At 44.5% G+C, this 24077-nt stretch overlaps 1 protein-coding gene and 1 long non-coding RNA gene across 2 annotated transcripts in view; one reads left to right on the top strand and one right to left on the bottom strand.

Moving 5' to 3' along the window:
* Positions 1–581: 581 nt before the first annotated feature.
* LOC121657838 (neuromedin-U receptor 2-like) lies at positions 582–1868 on the top strand. Its single transcript, XM_042013974.1, has one exon. It carries the CDS (start codon positions 813–815, stop codon positions 1608–1610), a length of 798 nt encoding a protein of 265 aa, XP_041869908.1. The 5' UTR covers positions 582–812; the 3' UTR covers positions 1611–1868.
* Positions 1869–12524: 10656 nt separating this feature from the next.
* The window catches only part of LOC121657839, a 160249-nt gene continuing 148696 nt past the window's right edge, over positions 12525–24077 (bottom strand). The window contains exons 4-6 of the long non-coding RNA XR_006013727.1: positions 21640–21738; positions 19272–19426; positions 12525–17576 (exon numbers count right to left, since the gene is read on the bottom strand). This is a non-coding gene — a long non-coding RNA (uncharacterized LOC121657839). The remainder of the gene's footprint in view (positions 17577–19271; positions 19427–21639; positions 21739–24077) is intronic.

The raw sequence follows: 24077 nt of genomic DNA, 5'->3' as shown, positions 1-24077 counted from the left end.
AACAAGGCTCTCTAAGAATATAGGATCAAATTCCAGCATACTTGGACAGTGAGAAAATATTTTTAAGTCAATAAGAATTGCAATTAAAATCTTTTGTCAGGAGAAGATTTCAGGAGAAAAACAATTGCAGTGTTTAAAAAAAGGCTGAAGCATTATAATTCCACATAAATGGCTACAAAAACCATTTGGCTTTCTACCGATCAAAGTCTGTCTCCAAGTACTTGCTGCCATAGACAACAGAAAATAAAAATCAGCAGAGATTTGAAAAGCAAAATTATGTCAGAATCTTCTGTTTTGTTTTGTTTTGCTTGTGGCTCGTAACTGGATGTAGCATCACTATCATTTTGTAAAAGCTGTTTAGACTGAGTTTTGGGGGTGTTTCTGGTCTGCTTTCCCCCCCTCTGGCAAATACAAATAACCTGCAGCTGGTTTTGTATCCTGTATTTCAGATTCCCAGCTCCCTAAATCCCACATTTCTGACTCTGTAAATGCATCAGCCACAGCAGCTGATGCAAGTGGCTGGAACCTCTTTTTGCACTCTATAATCTAACGCACGTAGCGAGCCAATGAATATGTGGGAAAGGAGGGGCTTTCTGGCTGAGGGGCTCTGTGCAGGGGAACAGCTGTTGAGCAGCAAAACCTTACCCAGAGCCAGGCAAACACACTCATTCACATCCTCAGTGCCTCTGTGCATCAGGGCTGGCAAGGCAACTACACCCCTCCTTCCATCTCTGCAAAAAGTGAGCAAACTTGCTCAGAGAAACAGAAAGGACAACCAACCTCAGCAGTGAAACATTTCAGCAGGTCCAGCCATGGCCTGGGTCAGTAATTTCTCTTGGTTAAACCACCTTGCTCTACATGAAGAACGTCTCAGGGGGTACTTAAACAGCACTGAGGATTATTTAACCTTCCTGTGTGGGCCCAGGAGGAGCCACCTATTCCTGCCCATGGCTTTGGTGTACTCCGTGATCTTCATTGTCGGGGTGGTGGGGAACTTCTTGGTTTGCCTCGTAATCCTCAAGCACCGGAACATGAAGACCCCGACCAACTATTACCTGTTCAGCCTGGCAGTCTCGGACCTGCTCGTGCTGCTCTTTGGGATGCCTCTGGAAGTCTACGAGATGTGGAGCAATTACCCCTTCCTGTTGGGGCGCGTGGGCTGCTACCTGAAGACGGCGCTCTTCGAGACCGTGTGCTTTGCCTCCATCCTCAGCGTGACCACGCTCAGCGTGGAGAGGTACATCGCCATCCTGCACCCCTTCCGCGCCAAGCTGGAGAGCACCCGCCAGCGCGCCCTCAGGACCATCGTGGCTCTCTGGGTGCTCTCCGTGCTCTTCGCCCTCCCCAACACGGGCACTCACGGCATCGTGCTGCAGCATTTCCCCAACGGCACCCTGGTCCCCGGCTCTGCCACCTGCACTGTGGTCATGCCCCTCTGGATCTACAACTGTATTGTCCAGATCACCTCTTTCCTCTTCTATGTGCTGCCCATGGGGGTGATAAGTGTGCTGTACTATCTGATGGGGCTAAGAGTAAGTCCTTCTCCAACTGTGCTCAGTGTTTCCTTGGCTCGTTCTTGTGTGTTTGTGTCTATATGTGGCTTCGAGTGACTTTTGCGCCTCTTTCTTGCCCATCTGTTTTCTCCCCAAAACAGCCAAAGTGTTTCAAACCTCTGAAAACAGTAGATCCAGCTCCTTCTCTGGTGCAATCCCATTCTGAAATTAATATAGCTATGTTGGGGAATAATTTACCCCAATCTTATAAAAACTTACCATCACTTCTGCTCACATCTGAATGTTAATGAAACACCCAAGTCTCTAGATTGATTCCAGCCTCCCAGAGATTTACACCTTTGCAGTAGAGACTAGAAAGAAACGGACCAAAAGGAAGATGTGGAAAGAATAAAAAGAAGATGAATAGTGATTGAATCTTGTGTCCTATTTGTTTTCCCTTTTCTTGTGACTGTAGAATTTCCATTGCGTTACTTTCTCCTTTTCCTTCCCTGCAGCTGGTGATAATATTCACTTGTTAAAGCTCACGAAGCTCTCATAAACTAAAATGTTACCTTTTTGCTGCAGCTAGCAAATGCAGCAATCATTTCTTTATGTAACTACAGCCTTGTTTCACCAGGCTACCTTAGAGCTTATATTCCTTCTCTCTTCAGAAAGTGAGACTACTTTTGCCAAGTATCCATCATGTACATGTGTGGATAAAACAATCAGGATCACAGCGTTATAAAACTATGAAGCACAACACTGAAATGCACTGCTAATCCCAGTGACCTGATGAGTGCCTTCTTCTCATAAGTTACAGACATTTAGACAATATAAATCCTGTTTTACAGCACTGAATATAACTTAAAGCTTACAAAGATGTGTCTGATCCCATAGCAAGAAACAGAGATGAATGAACTTATTAAATAATGTGCAAGAAACTCAGCCAAATCTCTGCTGGTGTGTATATAATTTTGTTGGGCTGGCTGATATTTACTGTTCCCTGAAATTACACAGAAGAAATTTTTACTTACCCAGGGGAAAAAAAAAAAAGGATTAACTGACAGAAATCCGTATCACAGAGCAGATCCTCGAGGCAGTGAATGGGTTAAACTATCCCCAGTGTCTGGAGGCTGTTGAGGGGTCTTTACATAGTGTCAATGAATATTTTGCAAAATAAGACCTGAAGGGAATGAAAGGTGTTGAAAATAGAGTTGTTACAAAAAGAAAAAGATAAATCCCTGAATTAATAAAAAGAAAACTTGAAGGTTGCAATAACTTCTATTTGCAGCAGCAGATATTCCTATACCCATCCCAGAAGAGAAGCTCAGTACCAGATGAGGGCTGATCCCCCAGGACTTCTGCAAATTCACACAATTGTTCAAGCTGTCTTTCCTAAGGACAGTAATGCTCACTGTTTGTGCCTCTGTTTTTCTGTATATCCAGCTCAGACTTCCAAATTTCAACAGGATCCATCCTGGCTAGATCTGCATTATCTCCAAGCTGCACTGGGCAAGATGATTTCATTTCTTCAACAGAAGTGATAGAAGAATGATGTATATTTATATAATTTTCCAAGAGGAGACACTTCTTATCTACTCACAGAGGATGAAACCTGTGAGGCTTTAGCAACACCCTGCAGTCTCGTGAGTGCCACATATCACTCACAGAATGTAGTGGAAAAGCTCAGGGTTGATCCAAAGTTTGTACAACAGCTCAAATTCAGCAAACAGAGACGTAACCTTTTCACAACCAGGCTTTGTAGAAAGGGCATTTCCTCACCAGTTTCTCCCTCAAGCATTGCCAGTGCAGGAGAGTCTCAGGACGCAATGCAGAAGGGAACAGGTGACCTGCCAAGCAGCTGTGAGAAGGCAGCAAACATGGGTCATAGGGTAACTGAGTTAATTTACAATTTAATTCCTTGAAAATTGTAAAAATGCATTTGTCTTTTTCACTGTGAAATGGTTGATTACCTCATTATCTACTTGGGTATAATTTTAAGGCCTGATGGCTTAATATTGCAATGTTATGGTCAATTGATCTGTCCAGCACCAGCGTAAAGAAGAGGACACTGATCATTGCACTGTAAACTCATTAGACTTCATTGTGGAAGCTTCCTGCTGCCTCTTTAATGGGGTTCTAATCACAGATACCTTTAGGATAAATCCCTAAATCATCCAGGCTCTTCAAACCCAGTGCAGCTGTTGGGCTACTGCTTGCAACCCACAGCCAAAGAGCTGAGGAGGGAGGGGAGAGGGAGGAGATGAGAATATTGGGAAGTAGCTGCTCGTGGAAGTTTATCCCTGGAACACTGATTGAGATGGGCTGGGATTGCTTCAGAAGAAGTCTGCATTGCAGCAGGATTCAGCGTGTGCCCATTTCCTTCAAACTGATTCCTAAAAGGACACAGGCATAGGTGTGGATCACTGCTTGTCTAAAAGTTATGCTCTATTTAACAAGGGTTTCTGACAGCCTAGGCTGGATGATTCTTCTCACAAGGTTCCAATTCTTCTCTTAGTCTCTCATCCCCTCAGTAACTGGCAATATTAATAATAACAGTAATAATAATAATAATAATATTAATAATAACATACACACTGGCAATTTTAATTTAGCTGTCTTTGAAGCAAGACAACTTATTCTAGGCAAAGCACATCTGGTCCAGATTTTATCATCAAAATCCATTTCAGCCCCCAAATGCCCAGTTGTCAAAAGCCCAGAATCATCTGTGGATGGTGACTGCCTTTGGCTAATTTCTGCAGAGCCCAGCACAGCTCTTCCAGAGCCTGTCCCCTTTCCGTGGAGGTTGTTCAGCAGTCCTTGTCCCAGTGGCCAGCTCTCCTTTGCTGTGGGGGTGAGTTAAGGGCACACCAAGGCTGCAGCTCAGCAGCAACTGCTTCAGCCAAATCTCCTAATCAGGCAGGACTGCAGGCTTTAGCACAAGCCTTGTCAGGTTTAAATATCAATTTTTCCATCAGCTGGAGAGAAGCTTTGATCACCACTAGTGTCAGACAGGCCAAAGAGTTTACAGAAAAGAGTTCAGCTTTTGCAGATTACAGAAAACAGTTCTTTTGCAAACCTCACTAGATTTGTCTGGGGATAGGTGAGACCCTAATTTCACTCTGCCTTTTGACTTCTGGGATGAAATGCTGTCGCTAATAAAGATCTGAGGGGAAAATCCAATTTTCAGCTTCTTGCTCCAGTCACTTTTAATTCTCTTGCAGTGAAAGGGTAACATTCCTCTCAAACCTACACAGCCTCATACATCACAGTGATGTAAAAGTAACCACCACCTGGGCTGGAGTTCTACCCCTCTCAAACCACTGGCATTAACTCAAGTTACAACCTTTGCCATAGACTCACTTATTTATTTTTTTCCCTCCCTGTTTCTAATGATTCATTGTTTTATTAAACTGCAGCTGCTGAGTTATTCTTACTTGTTACACCTTCATCACTTGAGGCTAAAGAGGAGCCTTACAGCATCATCAAAATAACGGAAGGTGAAAAATAAAGATACATGTGTCTCTGGTTTATTACAGCATCAGCACACTGTACTCTCTGAGGCTTTGGAATATGCCTGGAATAGATTACTGTTGAGACTGAAAAGCACTGAAGGGAATCCAGGGGTTTTAATAAATCTGATCATTTATCACTAGATGTGTTCCAAATCAACTGAGTCTTTTCCTCAAGCAACTGTGGCTATGACTAAAAGTTACAAGGGGAATAATGTAAAACACGAGAGGCTGAATGGCACTATAATTGACTATAATTCCATTTACATGTTTTTTCCTTTTATAAATAGAATAAAGGGAGCATTGCAAGAAGGACTCATTTCATCATCCTTACAGAAAAGTGTTATTAATCAGAAATCAGAAAGCAAAGTCACAGTGTAAAAGGCAAATGGCACAACTAGCATGTTTTCATGAGGTTTTTACAAATCCACAGGATTTCTGTCTTTTCCCTCATTCCTGATATCGTCTCGTGTAATTAAAAGTTTTGTTTCCAGTTTCTCTCAGCTGAAAACAGCCAAAGCTGTTGGCTGATCAGGAGTTCCCACTGCAGGAAGCTGGGGACGAATATGGACTTTCCAGACATGATTTCTTTGGTGTTCAAATCAATTGTCCTATTTTTCTAGACCTGATCTTTTTGTCACCAAAGCACCAGTGCTCTCACCATAAACCTATTGGGGAAGGATTTCAGGGAGGATCAGACTATTGCTCTTTATGCCCATTTTTTAGAAGTCCAGGAAAATCTGTGGGAGAAAAACCTCTCCTTGTTGTACCTGAGTAGTCTGTGGGTAAATCTGTGTGTACCATGCACGCTGCCTGTCTGCAAGGCAGCATTTCTGGGGTTTGTTCATTAGATGGGTTGAATATCAACTATCCCCAGCACTCAGGGCATGAAACAAACACCCTTGAATTCTACAGGATTTTTTCCAATGATTACAGCTGTGTTGTACTGAGGCCTTACTGGGTATTTTTTGGATCATTGGTTTGTGCTTAATTGTGGGGAACACTTTTAGGAAAATAAACAAACAAACAATATTTTGCTAGAAGAGAAGATAATGCCTCGCAAAATACTGTTGGAATTGAACATAAACTGTGAACCAAATGTTGACTCAATGAGAAAAGGTAAGTGGGGAAGGGAAAGATAAATTTGCTGTAAATACACAGGTTCAGACTCATAAAATCTGCAGATTGTTTTGAACCTAACAATCTGCAGATTGTTTTGAACCTAAAGCTTCCACATTTTTCTAGTCAAAAACCAAAATTTAAATGTAGATTTTTTTTCAGTGAGTCCTGAGTGGCCCCAAATTTTGCTTTCTCAAACTACATCTATCAAAATATCGAACAGACTATGTCTGGAGGGGATGTGCTCTCTTGTCTAAACCGTCCTTTGGTTTCCCCCCTTTTGCCAGTTGAAAGGAGATGAATCTCTGGAAGTGGAGGAAATGGCTGTGAATGTTCAGAGACCATCCAGGAAATCAGTCACCAAGATGCTGTGTAAGTAGTGAGTCCTTCTATGTTTTATTTACCATAGACAGGAGTGTGACCAGATCCTGAAAGGTATCGAGCAAGTTTATTGGATACAAGAGTTATGAGATGAGTAGCTGTTAAAAAACAACAAAAAAAACCCCAAACAAACAAAAAAAAAACCCCAAAACAAAACAAAACACCAACTTATTGCTGTTTTATCTGAACTTACAGGATGCAGCAGCAAGGGTAACCACCAAAAGACTCAGAAAGCCAATTTTCCTCCCCAACACAAGAGGAAGTTGAGCAAACCTACATGGCAGGTGCTTGCACAGCAATTCTCCAAAATCCCTCACTCCAAACTGGCTCTTGCAGCCCTCCAGCGAGGATCCTTTTGTTTCAAATAGTTTATCTTGTACATTTTTACAGAATATGCATCTGTTTTTCATTACACCACGAGCTCTGCTCATGAGCAGGAATCCCAGAATGGTTCAGGTTGGAAGGGACCACAGTGGACCCACTGGTCCAACCTCCCTGCTCAAGCAGGGTCATCCCAGAGCACAGGATTGTGTCCAGATTTTTCTGGAATATGTCCAGCGAGGGACAATCCACATCCTCTCTGGACAACCTGTTCCAGTGTGGGGTTGCTGCACAGTAAAGAAGTTCTGCCTCATGTTCAGGTGGAACTTCCTGGGCATCAGTTCCTGTCCTATTGCTGGGCCCCACGGGGCAGAGCCTGGTGCATCCTTCCTCTGACACCTCCCTGCAGACAGGGACAGACAGGGATGAGGTCCCCTCTCAGCTATCTTTTCTTGAGACAGTCCTGCCAGGCCAAGTGCATCACCTACTGCTGACTTAACCACCCCAAAGAAAAGCTGGACCTAACCAGACTTGCACATTGTGTAACACTCAAGAGAATTTATGCTCCAATCACCCTGAAAGCGCTCACATCACCTCCTAATTTGGAGCTGTCTTTAAGGCAGAGATCACCTTGCTACTGAGATGGTGTTTATGCAGCAAACAGAAACCACCTTCAATATTTCCTGCAACAACATTATTCTTTAAGACAGTTTAAGTCACTGTCTGAACCAAGAAACTGTACTTTGAAGCCAGCCTGGTTTTCTGAGCCTGGAATATATTTGGGCTCCATATATACCCCAACATTGCCTGGCTGTTTCCTGCTCTGTTTGAATGTCACTCTGTGGACATGCATTGGGTTATCCAATACAGAAATTAGTGGAAAGATTGCTCTTTTTGTTGGTAATGGTAAGACAGAAATTATGGCAAAAGTTTTGAAACCATGAATAAAATTTGTATATTAAGTCTCCCACCCAGCCTTCTGAACTCCCTGTCCTGTGCAGGCTGGTAAACCTTATCCTCCCATTACTGACCTGTTTCTTTCTCCCCTTTCTCCATGCCAGTTGTCCTTGTGATAGTTTTTGCCATTTGCTGGGCTCCATTCCATATAGACCGGCTTTTCTTCAGCTTTGTTGTGGAATGGACTGAGCCTTTGGCCAATACGTTCAACTTAATTCATGTGGTGTCAGGTAAAGCTTTCTTCTTCCACTTGCACAGAGACTGGCAAAAAAGAAAAGTATTTATGAGTGGTTTACTTGTAATTTGTAGTCATTTATTTTGTAGGGGACATGAGACTTGCATGGAAAACCTTCTTGAGGTTTGCTGGGCAGTGATGAGAATAGTGCCTGAATAAAAACTGCAGGCAAGTTTTCTGCAGCTTTCAAGATCTGGACATGTTGCCAAATTCAGTGTCTGAATAAAAAGTCTTTATGTCTGTCACAAAGAGTAAAAGGGGGGGAAAAAAGGATATCATGCATCATTACTAGCTGCTTTTCATTCTTGGGAATGTTCAGAAGTAAAGACTGCTGTCATTCAGCTGCTTTTAAGAAGTGCACAGGAGCAGGCGGCATCCTCCACAAGTTCTCTGGGGCAAATAGGAAACATTACCGAATGCAAGACAAGAGCCTTACATGATGCTCAGAGCTAGGAAATGAAACCAAATGTTTATGGCCTTGCCAACCAAAAAATGAAGGGCTTTTCAAAGAGGACTCTTACTTTAGTCTGCCACGGGAAAACACTGAATGTGGTCATTAGGCAGCTCAGACAAATCCAATTTTGTGCAATTGTCCTGGTGAGTTGTAGGAAATTAGCTTCCCCTGGCTGGAAGTTATCCTCTGACAGCTCTGATGGGGCACCAGCTGGGCAAACCCTGCTGTGGGGATGAGGGCAGTGCTGGAGGCAGGTCAGGGCAGCTCAAAAGAGAGCTGGTTCCTGAGCAGCTGGAGAGAGTGAGCTCCAATTCACATTCTCTCCCACTTTCCTTTTGCTGCAGTGCCTGAGCTAACCTTGGTGAGACATCCCTCTGCCTGTGCCAGGAAGGCAACAGAGCTCCACTGCTGCTGTCTCTACCCTCTGCACCCAAGCTTGGTGGAGCTGTATAGGCAAGGAAGAGATTTTCCTCTTCTGACATTGTTTCACACATAAATGTGTCTCTCTCTCCCCCCCCCCCTTGTTCTCCCAGGTGTTTTCTTCTACCTGAGCTCTGCCACAAACCCCATAATTTACAACCTGCTGTCCCAGCGCTTCAGGATGGCTTTTCTCAGTGTGATTTCTCCTTGCTGCAAGCACTGTGCCGCTAAACATCCCACTTGCAAGATTTCATCCCAGAAGAGCACGTTTGTGATTGAGAATCACAATCTCATGGACTCTGCTGAAAACACAAGTCTCCCTGGCACACACAGGACATCTGTCAGCAGCTCTCAGCTCTCCACTGGCCTGTGACTTTCCATGTTGTGAACCAGGCGAGAGAGAAGGTTAAGAAAATTACTTTGAGAAACTAAACTAGAAGAGACCTTCCTAAAAGACTGATTTCAGCGAGCTCAGGAGGTGTCCCATTGAATGGATGACGGAGAAGACTGTATTTAGGATGTGTTAGGGAAGCCCTGTATTACCCCCAAGCTGATGCGAGGGCTGGAAATCTGAGTTTGTTCACTGCAGGCTGTGCCAGCAAAGAGCTGCTTTAAAAGGTGAGAAACTCCCAGTGTTGCCAGCATGGGGGAGAGAATCAGCTTAGCAAAGTCTTAGCAAATGGCTTTTTGTGCAGCAACCTAACCATCAGTTTTTACTTATTTTGAAATGGGACAACTTTCTGCATAATCCTTGTCTACCCACATCTAGGTTTGGGTAAGCCAGTCCCACTTCCCTCTGCCATGACCTTCTTGAGGGTATGGCTGTTGCAAACCTCCCCTGTTAAACATTAGCAAACAGGAATGAGAGCAGCTCAGAGCTGGCTGATAAACACCAGCAATGGCTATTTCTGGGACAGAAGAACCAGGGAGCCAATAAGTGTAAAGCAAACTTTTGCTTTCTGAGCTTCTTATCATTACTTCACCTTTGGATATTTATGTGTTGTCTCCACCAGTGAAGCCCTGTGGTTGTGCTTCAGCAGACTTCACTCCTCCTATACCATGTGGATTGCAAGAAGTCAGAGATCTACATGGGTTAGCAATCACCAGGAAGGAGCCTGGACAGCATCCACAACAGAGGGGACTGGGACAAACCTGATGCATGGGCAATAAAATGGGGAGTTTTGCAGTGATATTGCATCTACTAAATTCAGTTTTTTCCACAAAGCACAATATAAGGTCTGAAAAACTTTCCTGTGTCCCAGTAGTGCAAACAGATCCTAAAGGCAGTACACTCACGTCCAAGCTGACAAATTCCTGGGCTCTGCTCACTGCAGAGACAGGGCCCTATAGAATTTTGCCAAGGGAGTTCGGGGGAGTCCATTACGTGATAAAGAATTTTGTAGAATTCTGTCTCACAGGTTTCAAAGCCTGTTCACTTTGTTTCAGGGAAATGCCTCCCATGTGCATCGTGGCACAGGGCTGGGTTTAGTCCCCACACTGGGCTCAGGCTTGGCACGCACTGCCACAGAGAATCATTGCATGAGTGTCACCAGGGGACTGGAGGCTACTTACACAGTCAGAGAACACAGAGTTATCCCAGCAAATAAGAACATTAGTTCCTGAAAGATGATATACTGTATGCATAAAGACATTTTCCATTCTGGTCACTGGGGACCCAGATGGCATTTCCTACCAAGGCTCAGTTACCATGGCCTCTTATTTTGTTTGCCCCGAAGTTTTCTGTTTGATTCTCACTGTGGGGCTTGAAGGTGAGAGACTCATGCTGGAGAGTCACCTTTTCCTGGAGCATAAGGGGAATGTTTTCAGACCCTTTTTACCAGCTGCAATCTTGAGAAACAAGCCTTGCAGAGGGGAAGAGCCACACGCAAAGCCTGCAGAGAAAAGGCCATTCCTGCTCCCTCAAGACACAGCTGAAATGCTTTGCCACCCCCAAGTGGACACTTGCATTTTACCAGTGACATTTACATTTCTAAGCAGAAATTTTGCATTATTTTTCCCTCTGCCAGAGATTACAGCGTGTTTTCCCTCTGGACAGTCCATGCCAGTGGTGCCTTGCTGCCTGTGGGCTGCCCCTGTCCCTGTTCTCCTGCCTGCGCAGGGCTCCAAGCTCTGAGATCCCACCTGGGGACCACCTGGGCAGTGGCTCTGCTGGATTTCCTCCCACACCCTGTGCCTCCCTTGGGCAGATCCCTCACTGAGCCCAGGGGTTTCTGTGTCCCAGCTGTGTGAAAGCTGTCCTAGAGATAGCCAAAGCGGGGAGGAGACGCTGCAGCTTGACATAGCCACACATCCAGCGTGGGGTGGAGACACTCCTCTGCAAGGTTTTGTGGCTCTCTGAACACCTGTAATGCATTCAGGATGAGACAGCAGCTTGTGTTGGTGCACAGAGGGCCACCCATGAGTGAGAGCCATCCACGAGTGATGCCGCCCTCTCCTCTCTTCATGGGAGAATCCCAACCTTTGGCTGCAAAGCTCAGGGTTGAAAAATGCATCCCGTGACTCGCAGATGAGCACACAGACCTGCAGACAAGGGTTGGGGTGAAGCTGGAGGATGAAGATTTCATGTGGTCTTAAATAAAATGGCCACGTTTCTGTCCCAAGGGAAGACAAAAGGGTTTTGTGAGGAAGGGGAAGCAGAGGTGGGAGGAATGCATGTGGATGAAGAAATTTTAGAAGAGAAGTAGTGAGAAGCAAATCATCAGGAACTCACCTGGTTCTGAAATTTTTTTCTTTTTGTCCTCAAAGCATTTTTTATCACATTTAATTTGTTGTCAGTCAAAAGAAGTGATACTCATAAGCAAAAATTACTCAGCTTTTTTGGCCAAATACCAAAATCGAAGCTGAAAACATTTAGTCTTGCACCAAACCAAACCTTCTGTGAAAGTGTTATTGGGAGAGACATGTCAAAACTCCTCTGAATTCTGCTAAAAATAAAATAAATGCAGTGAAAAAAACGTGGACTAACTGGAGACTCCGAGTTAAATTCCCTGTGACTGCACAGCTCTGTACTCCCTCATTCCTGAAGGAGAATCTCTAGAAAATAGTTGAGGCACCTTGTCCCTAAATGTAGTCGATGTCCACTGGAGGCTTTTCTTCCCAAAAGGTCAGTGCTTGAGTTATTTATCACTCTGCTCTGATATTTACCTCCTGCATTTTGAAAGCTGCATCCAATGATGAAAAAACCAGGAAGATGGATAGAGATGTCAGGAAAGCTGATGCTTTTCCTTTATTTATACATTAAGGAGCTTTCGTAGCCAAGTGCTGAAAAATGTTGGCAACTGGCTGAGAAAAAATCCTGTTGCACAAAAATTAAGAACAACTCTCTTTCCCCCGAAGTGGTGCCAGAAAGAACAACTCTCTTTCCCCCAAAGATAAAACTGTATTTATTTGAAATCAAGCGTGACTCCATGTCTATTGATTTATTTCTCTGCTTCTGTTTCCCTCTGGGAAACATGCAAGTGTGGGAACAGAAAGTGTGAACAAGATGTGGAGGGTCTGAAATGTGCTGCAAGGAAGCACTCAAAGGGGAGAAGAATTGTGTTCTTTGCCAGTGAGTGATGCTCAGATCTAACACCAGGTTCAGTTGGAAAAAACACCATGAACAGCAAGTGGGCAGTTCTGCTAAGTTTATTTGAAGAGTTTTCGAACACCACTGTGTTTTAAAGTGTTTAAACCACAGCTTATCAGTAAAACTAAATGTACACTTCAGCTGCAGAGATGCTTATCTGTATCTGTATGTAAAATGAAAATAAATGTACTAAAGTCTGTCTTCCTAAGCCTGGTCCATCCTCCAGAAATCCTCACACTTGCTGTTTTTCCCTCTGATTTCATGTGAGCAGCAGGAGATGGAGATTCCCCAGATGTTCAGCCAGCACCAGGCACAGGACACCAAGGACTCATTACAAGTCACAGTACTTAAAAAACCCCTCATATTTCAGCTGGTATATTTGCACAAAACCAGCACTAATCCCCATGGAACTTGTGGCTCTGCACATCTCAGAGCTCATCCAAGGGCTCTGCACAACTGCTCCTATAGGGGAGGAGGTTAAAAACTGGGCAGCACAGTTGGCATGGCCAGGAGAGGGTCCCAAAGCAAAAACTGCTGCTTCCCAGGCTGTGGAACAGCCAGATCTGCTCTCCCTCTGTGTTTTTCACAGTTGTCTCATTTTCTCTGCTGTTCATTATGACACTTGCTAGTATTTTCCCCACTGAGGTTTCTTTTTCCACAAACTAGCAAATTGCTGAGCTGTGCCATTTCCATATCAAATGGATATTAATGCAAGGAGGAATATGATAATGAAAGCAGAATGATAATCTGGACTTTTTCTTTCCGTATACAAACTGAGGAAGAAAAAGGGGAAAGAACAAGAAATTAAACAAGCTCTTGCAAGGATTAAAATTTGGGTTTAGAATTTAGTCCAAGTCAATGCAATGATGGTAAATGTCCTTCAGAGTGAGCTGAGGATTAAAAGAGTTTGCAAAGAAACTGCAGCAAACTGCCCAATCTGTCCCCTGCAGGATTCCCTGCCTGGGAAAAAACACTTTTGAGGTTGTTAGGGTAGGTTATCACTCACCAAAATACAGTGAGCATCTTTTGCACAATTCCCTGACTCTGAAAAGGAATTTGCCATGTACAAAGTGGACCATAAAGTAAGACCCTCTCCAAGAGAAAGAAGGGTTGTTGATTTTCTTCCATATTTCTTTCCATTTACATTCTGGGTAGTCAACAGCCTGCTTTGGTCATACCCGAGACACAGAGCTAAGCTCATTTGCCACCAGAAAACTTTCTGTTACTGTCTAGACTTTGTGAAAACCTGAAAAGCTGTAGCTGATGTTTTTAAGGCAAAGTATCTTAAATCCACTTAATTTTTAGAGAAGGATTAATTTTAGGTGTATGGGAGCTGTTGGAATAATTTGCTTCCTGCTGGGATGCTAATTCGTGAATGAAATACTGAGGTGTTTATGGTAAAAGCCCAAATAACTTTTTTCTTGCATCCTCCTCTTACACTATTTTATGAATTGCAGCAAGTTCCTTCCCAGAGGAACAGGCTTCTGTTGGATTTTTGTGGCTAGAGGTGGATTTTCCAGCAGACCCTTTGACTCAGATGTCTTCAAATTGATCTCCATCAGAGGAAATCTGTATTCTTTTTCTAGACAAATGAGGGGGGAGAGAAGCTGCTCTAAAACCAATTTATCTGACCTATTTCAGTCATTTACTTTAGGTGTTTTACAGGTAGTTTTTATGCACATCTTCTGCAGCTGAAAAACACAGCCAGGCAACAAGGTACAAGTCACCTTGGAGTTCTGTGTGTTCTTTGTTGCAGAGCAGGTATGTTTATCAGACCCTTTCAATTTGTTTCATTTCTTCAGAACCCAAGAGACTCCCTTAGAAATGACTCACTGTGAAAATCATGCTCCAAATGAGCAAAGCAAATGGCTCACAGCTAAATCACCACTAAACACTGGGAGAACAGCATCCTCAGGGGCTCACCTACCACTTTGTTCACTGCTCTGGGGCAGGTGCCTCTGGGACACCTGGGATACACTGAAAAGGCAGAGAAATTCCAACAAAGCTCTAGCACATGTAGAATTTGCAGCATTTGTTTGCAACATTTCAGTTTTCTTTCCTTTGCTTCTGTAGGAGATGACAAGGGCAGGAAGATCTGTCCTGACAGAGAACGTGCTAAACAGCTGCCTGAACTCAATGGAAAGTCTCCAAAAAGAAGTATTTTCTTTACTGCAGTGCAGGTGGGTTGGGCGGCACAGAGCAACTGCAGCAAAAAAGTACAAGAGTCACAGTTTTGGGAAACAGAATAACTCACCAGACTCTCTGGGAGGAAGGAAACAAAGCACTAACGCAGGAACCTGGAGGTATATTTGACCATGTTTATTTAAGCATGTACTGGGGTTTGTTAGCTGGCTTAGTGGTAGGCAAATCCTGCATGCAGAGGGGTTTTTTGAGTGTGAACAAACCTGGTTACTACCACAAAACTCAGCTTCCCCTAAGCCCTGCACCACTGTTTCCTCCCAGCTCGTTACCTGCTCCCGCAGAAAAACAAACCACAGAAACAGCAGCACATACAAATTTCCATTTCAGCAGCACTGGCAGGACCCTCCATTGGAACTGAGACACAGCAGCACACTCGTAGCTTAAAGTGATGAAACCAGCTTGTGCTCCTGCATGTAACAAAGACGAGCAGCAGTTGACACTGGCCCAGATCCATCTGCTCTGGTTGTGTATCCCAGTCCCAAGACGAGCGGCTGAGTCGTGGAGCTGGCTCTCTCTGCTTATAACACTAACCAGTCCCAAAGCTGGGGCTCACATGGCAGCCTAACAAATCCCAGCAAACCCACTGCACTCCTCCAAGAGGCAGCAAGGACTGATTCAGCCTCAGCACACCCCAGTTTTCGTGTGTCTCTTGCGTTAACAGCAAGGAACACTCATATGAGTGTTAGTCTCAGTCTGGTTGCTTCCGGTCTCATCTCATTCCCTATCTTCCCTCCCAGGAGGAACAGGTATATTGAAAATCATCTCTTCTCTCCATCCATCCAGCTTTTTGCTGCTAAGAAATTCCACTGAGGATTGAGTCTTTTCCCTGCAACTTTATTTGCCAGCTGTAGGGTTTTCACACCGTTATTTGTATTCCAGTCCCGATTTCAATTACCTGGCTAACCTTTTCAATTTTCACAGAGAGTGAGAATCAGAAAACAGCAGGTCCTTTATTACAGCTCACCCTGGCAGGGGATTCTTCACCCTCCTTCCCTCCCCCATGTTTGCAGGAAAGCTCTGTCAAATTCAAACAAACTCATTGATAATAACTTGTCTATTTACTTATGCTTTGCAGGCTGTTAAATATTCTGGTCCTTTCTGTGGACCTCTCTTCCATCCTCCTTTTGGCTTGAACATACTGTATTTTACCCCATTTCTAAAAGCCAAGGAGAACCAATCTTAAGCTTCCACCCTGATGCTTGACTCCAGTGGGAATTCTCACCAGGGTCAAACACTGGAGAAGTTAAAAGCCTTGTGCTTTGAGAGGGGCTGTTTGCTGGTCTTTGATAAGCAAGATGTGGTGGTGGCCAGTCCATATGTCCATATCTCGGAGCACTTCCCCACAGAGGCTCAGGGCATTGGGGGGGGTTCCCTCAAACGAGGGGTAAGTCAGGTGCAGGACACCACTCTGCTGATCCCAAAGCCACTGCTCTGCTCCTAAACTGTACTGGCCACAGCTGTCACCCTTTTTGCCTTTCTCAGTTCTCCAAGCCACACCCCTCCTCGTACTTCCACTATTATTCTGAACTCTTGATCTAGCAGTCATTTCCGTGCCTGTGCTCTGTCTGCCCCATCACTCAGCCATCCAGATCCTAAAAATTGTTTATTTGATTGGGGAGGGGAGAGGATTTAATGCAAAAGATTTGTTCCTTAGCAACACCTTCCCTTATTTTTTGTTTTGTTATTTTCAGCTCATTATCTTTGCCCATGTTGAACTCCAAATTAACTTAATTACAGACAGATTTCATATCTCTCTAAACCAGAAGTGGCACTTGTAAAACATCCCTCCAGTCAATAGTAAATGAGGGCCTTGGCCTATGCTAAGTAGGCTTTGGGAAAGGCAGCTCAGCTGTGCCTGCCCTGCTCCCTCCAGAGACCTCTCCCAGTTGCTCCCAGCTCCTGCTGTTCTTTTTCAGTGAGGCATTTCATCTCTCTGTTTTGCAGCCTGTCCAAGTTCACCACAACCCCTGAGCTCCACAACAGCCATCAGTATAAATCACCAGGTGAATGCTTCTCTTGTGCAGATGCCAAGGGCACTGCAACTTTTCCACCTCCTCTTTCCATATTCTGATAGGGAAAAAGTGCCTCAGTTCAGAGCCTATGATTGGAATCTGTCCTGGGTACAAATCTGAGCCATACTGAGCCTGAACACTGGATATACTCAGTCCAGGATGACCTCTGATGACTTACACAAGTGGGAGGTCAAAGATCTCTCTTGGTTAATGCAGCTCTGGGTGCCCAAAAGTCCTACACCAATGACAGGTTTCTCCTTGGAAATCCACTCTGAGACAAAAATGCACCAGCTGAACTAGATCCAAGGCAGCCCCTCATGCCGTATCCTCTCCTTAGCCTGGGATGCCAGGTTTCCTTTGGAAATCAGGATCAGGATCTATCTCTAGCAGCTGACAGGTTCCTCACCTTCTCACAGATAAATTATTGCTGCATTGCTGGTCTTACCAACCACAGAAGTCCTCGACTGGCAGAGGAAATACCTTCTTCTTTCTGTAGGAGGTCTAGTAGCTATCATCCAGCCAGAACACCTCTTCCTAAATCCACCAAGTGACTCCTCTCTGGTAGAAGCTGGGTGCTGCACTAAGAATGAGGAGAGATCTGTATTCACACAATGAGGAAAGTGCTGTCAGTGAGAGCCACCGACAGAACGGTGTTGAGGACATGTGAAACACAAGGAAGCCCTCTACAAAGACACAGGGGGACCTGAACTCCCACCAGCAATAAAAAAGGGAAGGCTCAGTGTCAGTTTTAGAGGAATCAAGAGCTGTAATTCTACCATTAGAAGATGTCTGTGGTTTCTGGAGAGGAAGGAAAGCCTAAATGATGATGCAGATGGTTCATCCTCATTCGGGTGAGCACTTCTTCCCAGCAACTTGCCACCCTGGAAAGTAGAACCACAGGTTAAACTGGGATGTGTTTCCCCCCTCACCCTGCAGAGGCAGAGCTGCAGTATCCTAGGGTTAAGTACCTCAAATGCAGGCAGCACAATTTCATTTGCAGAATGAAATTCACTCTGCCCCAAGAGCTTCAGGTTCTTCCCTTTCTCTTTTGCCCCTTTCTCTCTCATCACTTTGGTCTGCAGGTAGCGAAGCCATAGATGGGATATTTCCTTCCTATTTCATGAGAACATTTTTAGAATTTTCTACCTCAGTTGAACCACGTTGCATTTACCAGCTCAGCAGGAGACTGTCCCCAACGTCTGTGTTTATGCTGGAAAGGTCTGAAGAAGGCAAGGAGCAAATACCTGCCCTGAAATCTGAACGTGTGGCCTCTTCAGAGCATTTGTACACAGCCTCCCCAGATTTACAGCCCAACCACACTAGTCAGTGCCACTGGAGGTCAGTCTTGCGCCATGGAAACCTGTGTGGGAGTGAGCACTGGGGTACCCTGATTCCCAGAAGCCTTGGGCGCTAAGCCTGTGTTTGTGGTACACAGGACACCCCAAGGGAAAACCTGTTCCAGCTCCCCGGGTGTTGATTTATGATGTAGAGATTCTTCATGTTTCCATTTCTTTTTCCCCCCTGCTTAAAACTGCTTAGTGGTCTGTTGCTGGATAAGCTCAGCAAGAGATTCTCGTGTGTTCGGTCGGCACAGGCTCACAGAAAGCCAGGCTGCTCCTCAGGTCCCAGCCAGTGTGAGCAGTGGTAGCACCGATGGTGAGTCAGGCTTGGCCACCTCATCCAAACCGACTTGGAAAAATCTCTTGTTTTGGGACAATTCTCAGGCTTTTGTTTCACAGGGCATGGCAAAATAATTATATACAAGTTGCAAGCTCTGGATGAGAAATCAAGATATTGATTCATGACCAAAACAAGTACAAGATCAGATATATCTAATCCAGAGCCAAATGCCTTGCCAGTGCCTATAATAAAGAATTCCTACACATTCAAAGAGTCACTTCCTCCCACTCCTTCTGTAAGACCCTCCAAGAAGACTCAAAAATATTTGATTGGAAACAAAACCCTTCCGCTAAACTTTTTGGTAAAACAGATTATCTGTGCTTTTACTACAGGATCCCACAGGTCCCAGTGCAAACTCAGCTCTGGCTGTGACAAGTGAAGTCAGCTCTTGGTAACTCTTACGGCTGTACAAAAAATATTCATCAGTATGGTCTGAGTAGAAAACAGAGACTGAAGTGCTCAGTTGTGCTTTGCTCAGGTCACTATCCCACATATATTCCTTATTTAACCCTCAGGGTGACTTAATTTCTCTCTCTGTATCAAGGATGGCAGAGCTGTTTTCTGCCCTGTCTCCAGCCAGACCACATCTGGAGCGCAGGGTACATCATCCACACTCATCCACTGCAGCTCAAGTCTGAAATGAGAGCCAGCATTGCACAAACCCTCTGCTGGCCCCTGCTACAAACAGCCTTAAGCACAGACTTCTGCTCTGCTGTAACAATTAAAGAGCCATTCCTTTTCTGCTATTTTTCTAGCACAGCAATAGAAATATTGATGTCCACCACTGACTTCTTTCCCGTGAATGATCAGTTATCCTCTGGTGTTAAACAAACTGCAATTATGCATTCTAAATAACTAGAGAATCACAAGGGTCCAGGTACCTTCTGCCCTCTTACCTCTTATTCCCATCAGCATTCCTATCTGCGTGGCCTTGGGCACGCCACATCTTTCCATGAAGAGAAAGGCAGCATCCATCTTTCTGTCCCACACTCACCTCCTGCCTCAAGGAACAGCAAAGTTCTTCCTGAACCCAGGCAGCTCTTAAAAGGGACTGGAGCAGACAGAAAAAAGGAGATAGGGTGGGGTCACTGCAATAACTCAGTGATAGTGGCTCCCCATAATTAGGAAAGAAAAGCCACAGCATGGCCTTGGCACTGGAATCACTACTGGGAAGGTGTGCCCCTAAGCAGCCAGGACCTTGGCAGCCCCTCAGCAACACAGACAGTCAGAGACAGTCAGAACCCAGGAGGCAATGGGTAAGAACAGAGACAAGAAGATTATTAACTTTGGCAGAGCCCATCAAGTGCCCTGGCAGTACTGCCACCTCGCTGGGTGCTGGAACCTGTGTTGGGAGAGTGGGGTGCACTGCTGTCAGCGTGATCCACAGTGGCAAATTCCACACCAGTGAGCTCAGGCCAAGGGGAGATTCACATCCTTTGCTTTGCATATTCATCACCTTTGCATGTAGAGCCCAAACAACCTTAGTGAGGAACAGAGTACAAGCCTCTGTCATTCTGCCTGCAGTATTCACCACTAGAGCTTTTCCTTCCTCTCACAAGCCACACATTTTCATTCCTTTTTGGTCTTTTTTTTTTTTTTTTTTTGTGGGGGGGGGTTCCCCCCCCCCCCTTTGCTGCAACATTTGTGCTGTAAGCTACCGCAGATAACATGACAGGTTTTCACCTGGCTGGTTGGAAGCTTTGCAACCAATAGTTCCTTACCACTTCCTTATGGGGTATTTATTTCCTCATGAACTTTTTGTACCTTCACAGATGGGACTGAACCATTTACCACTGTCAATAAGTGACAGTAGCTAAACCCTTGTTTACTGCCAGGCTGGACCAGCTGTGGCATTTAAGTGTGCTAAGGACAAAAGGTTTGAACCAGGGATATATTGAGCAATACTGATAATATTATTCATATTTAAAGAAGGATTGGGGGGAAAGGAAGAGTTTAGAAAGTATCTGGGTAAAAAATAGTTATATAGAAGCAGGACAGCTGCAAGTGCCAACTTCATACATTTTGCCTCATTTGCTCCATTGATTTGCCCAGCATATTTTGGAATCAAGATTTGCTCAGCCTTACTAAGACCATCTCTTTCTCTCTCTCTTTCTCTGCCCTTGCTCTCCAGAGCTGCAGGCTGAGTCCTGCTCATGACCCAGTGATGAACTTCTGCCCTGGGCATCACTGGATAAAAAAATCCCTCTGTTGAAACACTCAGGGGTACTGGTGCATCACTCTTCAGTGATGTTCTGGGGGAAATAGTGCTTGTTTTAGAAATGCTAAAACAAAAAGGCTTACGGATGCTGAGGGGTTTTTGTTGGTTGGATTCTGGCAGAAGCAACTTTTTCGATCCATTTATCAAGCTGCCTGCAGCTCCCATTTCAAGGCTGATGAAGATATAATAAACAGTAAGCCAAAACAAGTCCTTTGAAAGGTGTACCCAGAGCAGTTTAATAAATAAAAGATTGGGGGCGGGGGGGGAAGGGAAAGAAAAATCATCAGTGCAACTTTTGACTTTCCTCTGCTGTCCATTTTATAGCATAAATTTAAATAAATGAATGGTGCAGGCTGGTGGAATCGCTCTTCCATTCTCAAATACCCTCTCTAAAAATTTCTGCTTGAGAATTTGTCTTTCTACAGTGTCTTCCTGGCTCATGTTTTGCCAGCTACCCTCCAAAATACCACTTCAAAATTTTTGAGGATATCCATCAGACTCTGCAGAATCCATCAGACTCTGCAGAACCCAGAGCTTCTTTGAAAAAGCTCCTGCATTCCTGATGGATGAACGCTCTGTGGAAACTCCAGCGCAATAAACCTCAACACTGCTAAGCAGCTGGATGCCAGGGAGCTCAGGTGATCCCAGGTTTTATACTGTTCACTTCCCACTGCTTAAACAGAGGTGACCTTGGAGTTTGCACCAAGCTTTAATCTTCCACAGAGAAGACTTTGCTCCTGCAGAGATCCCTGGAGATCTCAGTCCTGTATCAGCTGTCAGTTGTTTCTCTGGGTACAAGGACAGCCTTTGCTCACATTGGGATTAAGTGTCATTTGCCAGTTCTCTTTTCCGTTTGGATTCATGGATATCAGGCAAGCTGGGAGCCTTCTCAGGCCCTTGCTGGGGATTTTGTCCATTGACCTCTGGCATATGGCAATGAAGTTATGGCATGCCTTCCTGGCGCATTTTGGTTATCAAGGCCTGATGGACACTCAGGCTGGAAGCCCAGGTTTGAGTTTCAACATTCTTCTGCCAGAAGCTGCAACCTGGTTTCTTTGAGTTGCAGGAACTTTTCTCCAGGTCTAATTCTGTCTTCAGATGGTTGGGGTTAAAGCTCATGGACTTCAGCAGACACCACAAAGATCCTGTGAGCAACAGAGAGAAGAAAGAGGGAGTTGCAGACAATAAAAAACATTAATAGGTGAGACATGGTGAAAGAATGGGAGGAAAGTGAGGACAAAAAGACAATCTCAGAGGAACAGAGAGAAAAATGGAAAAGGAAAGAGAGAAAAATAATTTTAAAAAAGGGAACTATTAAAGAACTGAAATGAGACTAAGAACAAAAGAAGAGAGAAGAAGGGGAAGTAGAAGGAAGGGTGAAGACAGAAAAAAGGCCCAGTAATATGCATAAAGAAAAATACATGCTGGTTTCCATTTTTTCATTAATGCTTCACCAGATGGAGACGGTATCAACAATAACAGAACCTCTGAGCTGCAGAACAATAGGTGAAATAATTCAAGCACCACTTTCAGATTAAAAAACAGTGAAGGGAGTTTGATTTATTTCCCAGTTTTTCTTTTCTTTCTCTAGATATAGAAAATAACCTCATCCACTTACTCAAGTTCTGTGGCTCATCACTACAAAAATATAAATAAAAGAATGAAACCACTCTTCAGTGCAGACAGAAAATAAATCAGAAACCTCAGTGCATTTTCATTGCTGCATCTGGGTCCTGTCTTCACATTTATTTATCTTTAAATTTCTCCTTGCACTCTAGAGACCATATCCCATAAAATGCCGGGTTAACAGGTTAACCATGAATAATTCATGAGATAATTATAAAACATTTACACCAGAACATTATTATCTTGCAACTAAAAAAAACCCAAATACTTAATGTCCTCCAACGTTGATGGCAGACCTCTTGTGACTGCAATGTTCTTTATCACTAAAATTAAATGGAATTAATCTTCGATTTGCTTTGGTGCCTGCTAGCAGAGAATCACAGGGAAAAAAACACCCCTGGGTGATATGGAAACAGAAAAATACGTAAATACACACATGTATTTCTCTGTGTGTGTTTGCACACATATGTATACGGGGTTTTGAAACATGCCCACTGAGGAGATCCAGTTTTAGTCTTCCTCCCCCAAACACACTCTGAGGCAGGAGGGACATGAGCTTTTACACTGAAGGGATTGATTTGGAGCACACGTGGAGAGGACAAACACAGATCTGCAGCACTCTGTGCTGTACCCTGAGGGACTGCGGCTTACAAGGTTTTCCTTCTCATCCTTTCCCGCTATACAGGTGGTCTTTGGTCAGATCCTGCTCCTAAAATAAGCCTTGAGCTTACTCTGAAGTTAAAATAATAATAAATTTCTGTTTCACACTGGTGTCACCAAGATGAGGATTTGGCCTTGTACACACATCCAAAATTAAGGCTGCCACATGTGTGGCTATAAAGCTCCTACAAAAGCATCACCAATGATGCAAATCTCTAGTACAGCCAGCATGACAGGCCACTAGGACTCCTGCAGTTTGAGTCTGCATAAAAGCTCCTCTGTCACCTTCCCTCTGGACTTGAGGCCAGAGAAGTGTCGGGAAAATTCTCCTGCCATCCTTCACCGTGTGCTGGTAATCCCCAGCCACCACAATCCGCCTGAGGGCTTTAATGGGCACACACAGAGAAACCTCAAGGAGGTTCTTGCTTAGATCACAGAAACTGTCAGCCTGTTGCTAGAGAGACCCGGGTTATTCAACAATGACTTCTCCTCTCCCTCAGGAACTCAGGACAACGGAGCAGCACTAAAGCATATCTCCACTACAGAACTCTGTCTGTGAGCGTGGGCTGCCATGCTCACAGGAGACAGGGAGCCAGCAAACCTTGGGCTGGCACAGCCAACTCGAGCTACAGTCCCTGGGGGAACCCAGGGTAGAGGAAGAAACTTCCCCAGGGAAAATGCAGGAAACACTCTTCCTTGTTCTTCTTTCTCCCTTTCTCCCCCTTTGAATGCAGTCAATCCACACAGAAAACTACCTGTACTTTCTCACAGACGCATTTGCACCCAGGCTGAGACACTTAAAGCTTTTCTGCACGGAATAGAAGGCCAAGGGCTCCTCTTCCTCACATGATTATTAAGGGGTCACTTTAGGGAATGCAACAGCTGCATCTACCTGGCAGAAAAGAGCAAGGGCTGGAAGCACCCTCTGCACATCTTGAATCCATGAAAATATCCCAGGAGATTCGGCACTAAGCTGAAACTACCCAGAGCCTGAGGCATTACAGTTTGATTTAACCATGCACACCTTAGTTAAAGGATTAGGAGGACTCTATCATTGTGACTTTCGAATTCTAATTGAAAACCACTCTCTCCCATGCACACTACTGGTCTGGGACCTGGGAGGAGAGGTGTGTGTGTCCATGAGGGGTATGTGCATGTCTGTGAGGAGTGTGTATGTCTAGCATCTGCTTTGGGGCAA

The sequence above is a fragment of the Corvus kubaryi genome, unplaced genomic scaffold (assembly GCF_017639235.1).
Source record: "Corvus kubaryi isolate FWS band 111438036 unplaced genomic scaffold, C.kubaryi_AGA036_p1.0 split1-37374, whole genome shotgun sequence".
Lineage (NCBI taxonomy): Eukaryota > Metazoa > Chordata > Aves > Passeriformes > Corvidae > Corvus > Corvus kubaryi.
This window is presented reverse-complemented; position numbering and strand designations above follow the sequence as displayed.

Coding starts and splice junctions, on each gene's coding strand:
- LOC121657838 (XM_042013974.1), top strand. CDS start 813: ATGGCCTGGGTCAGTAATTTCTCTTGGTTAAACCACCTTGCTCTACAT.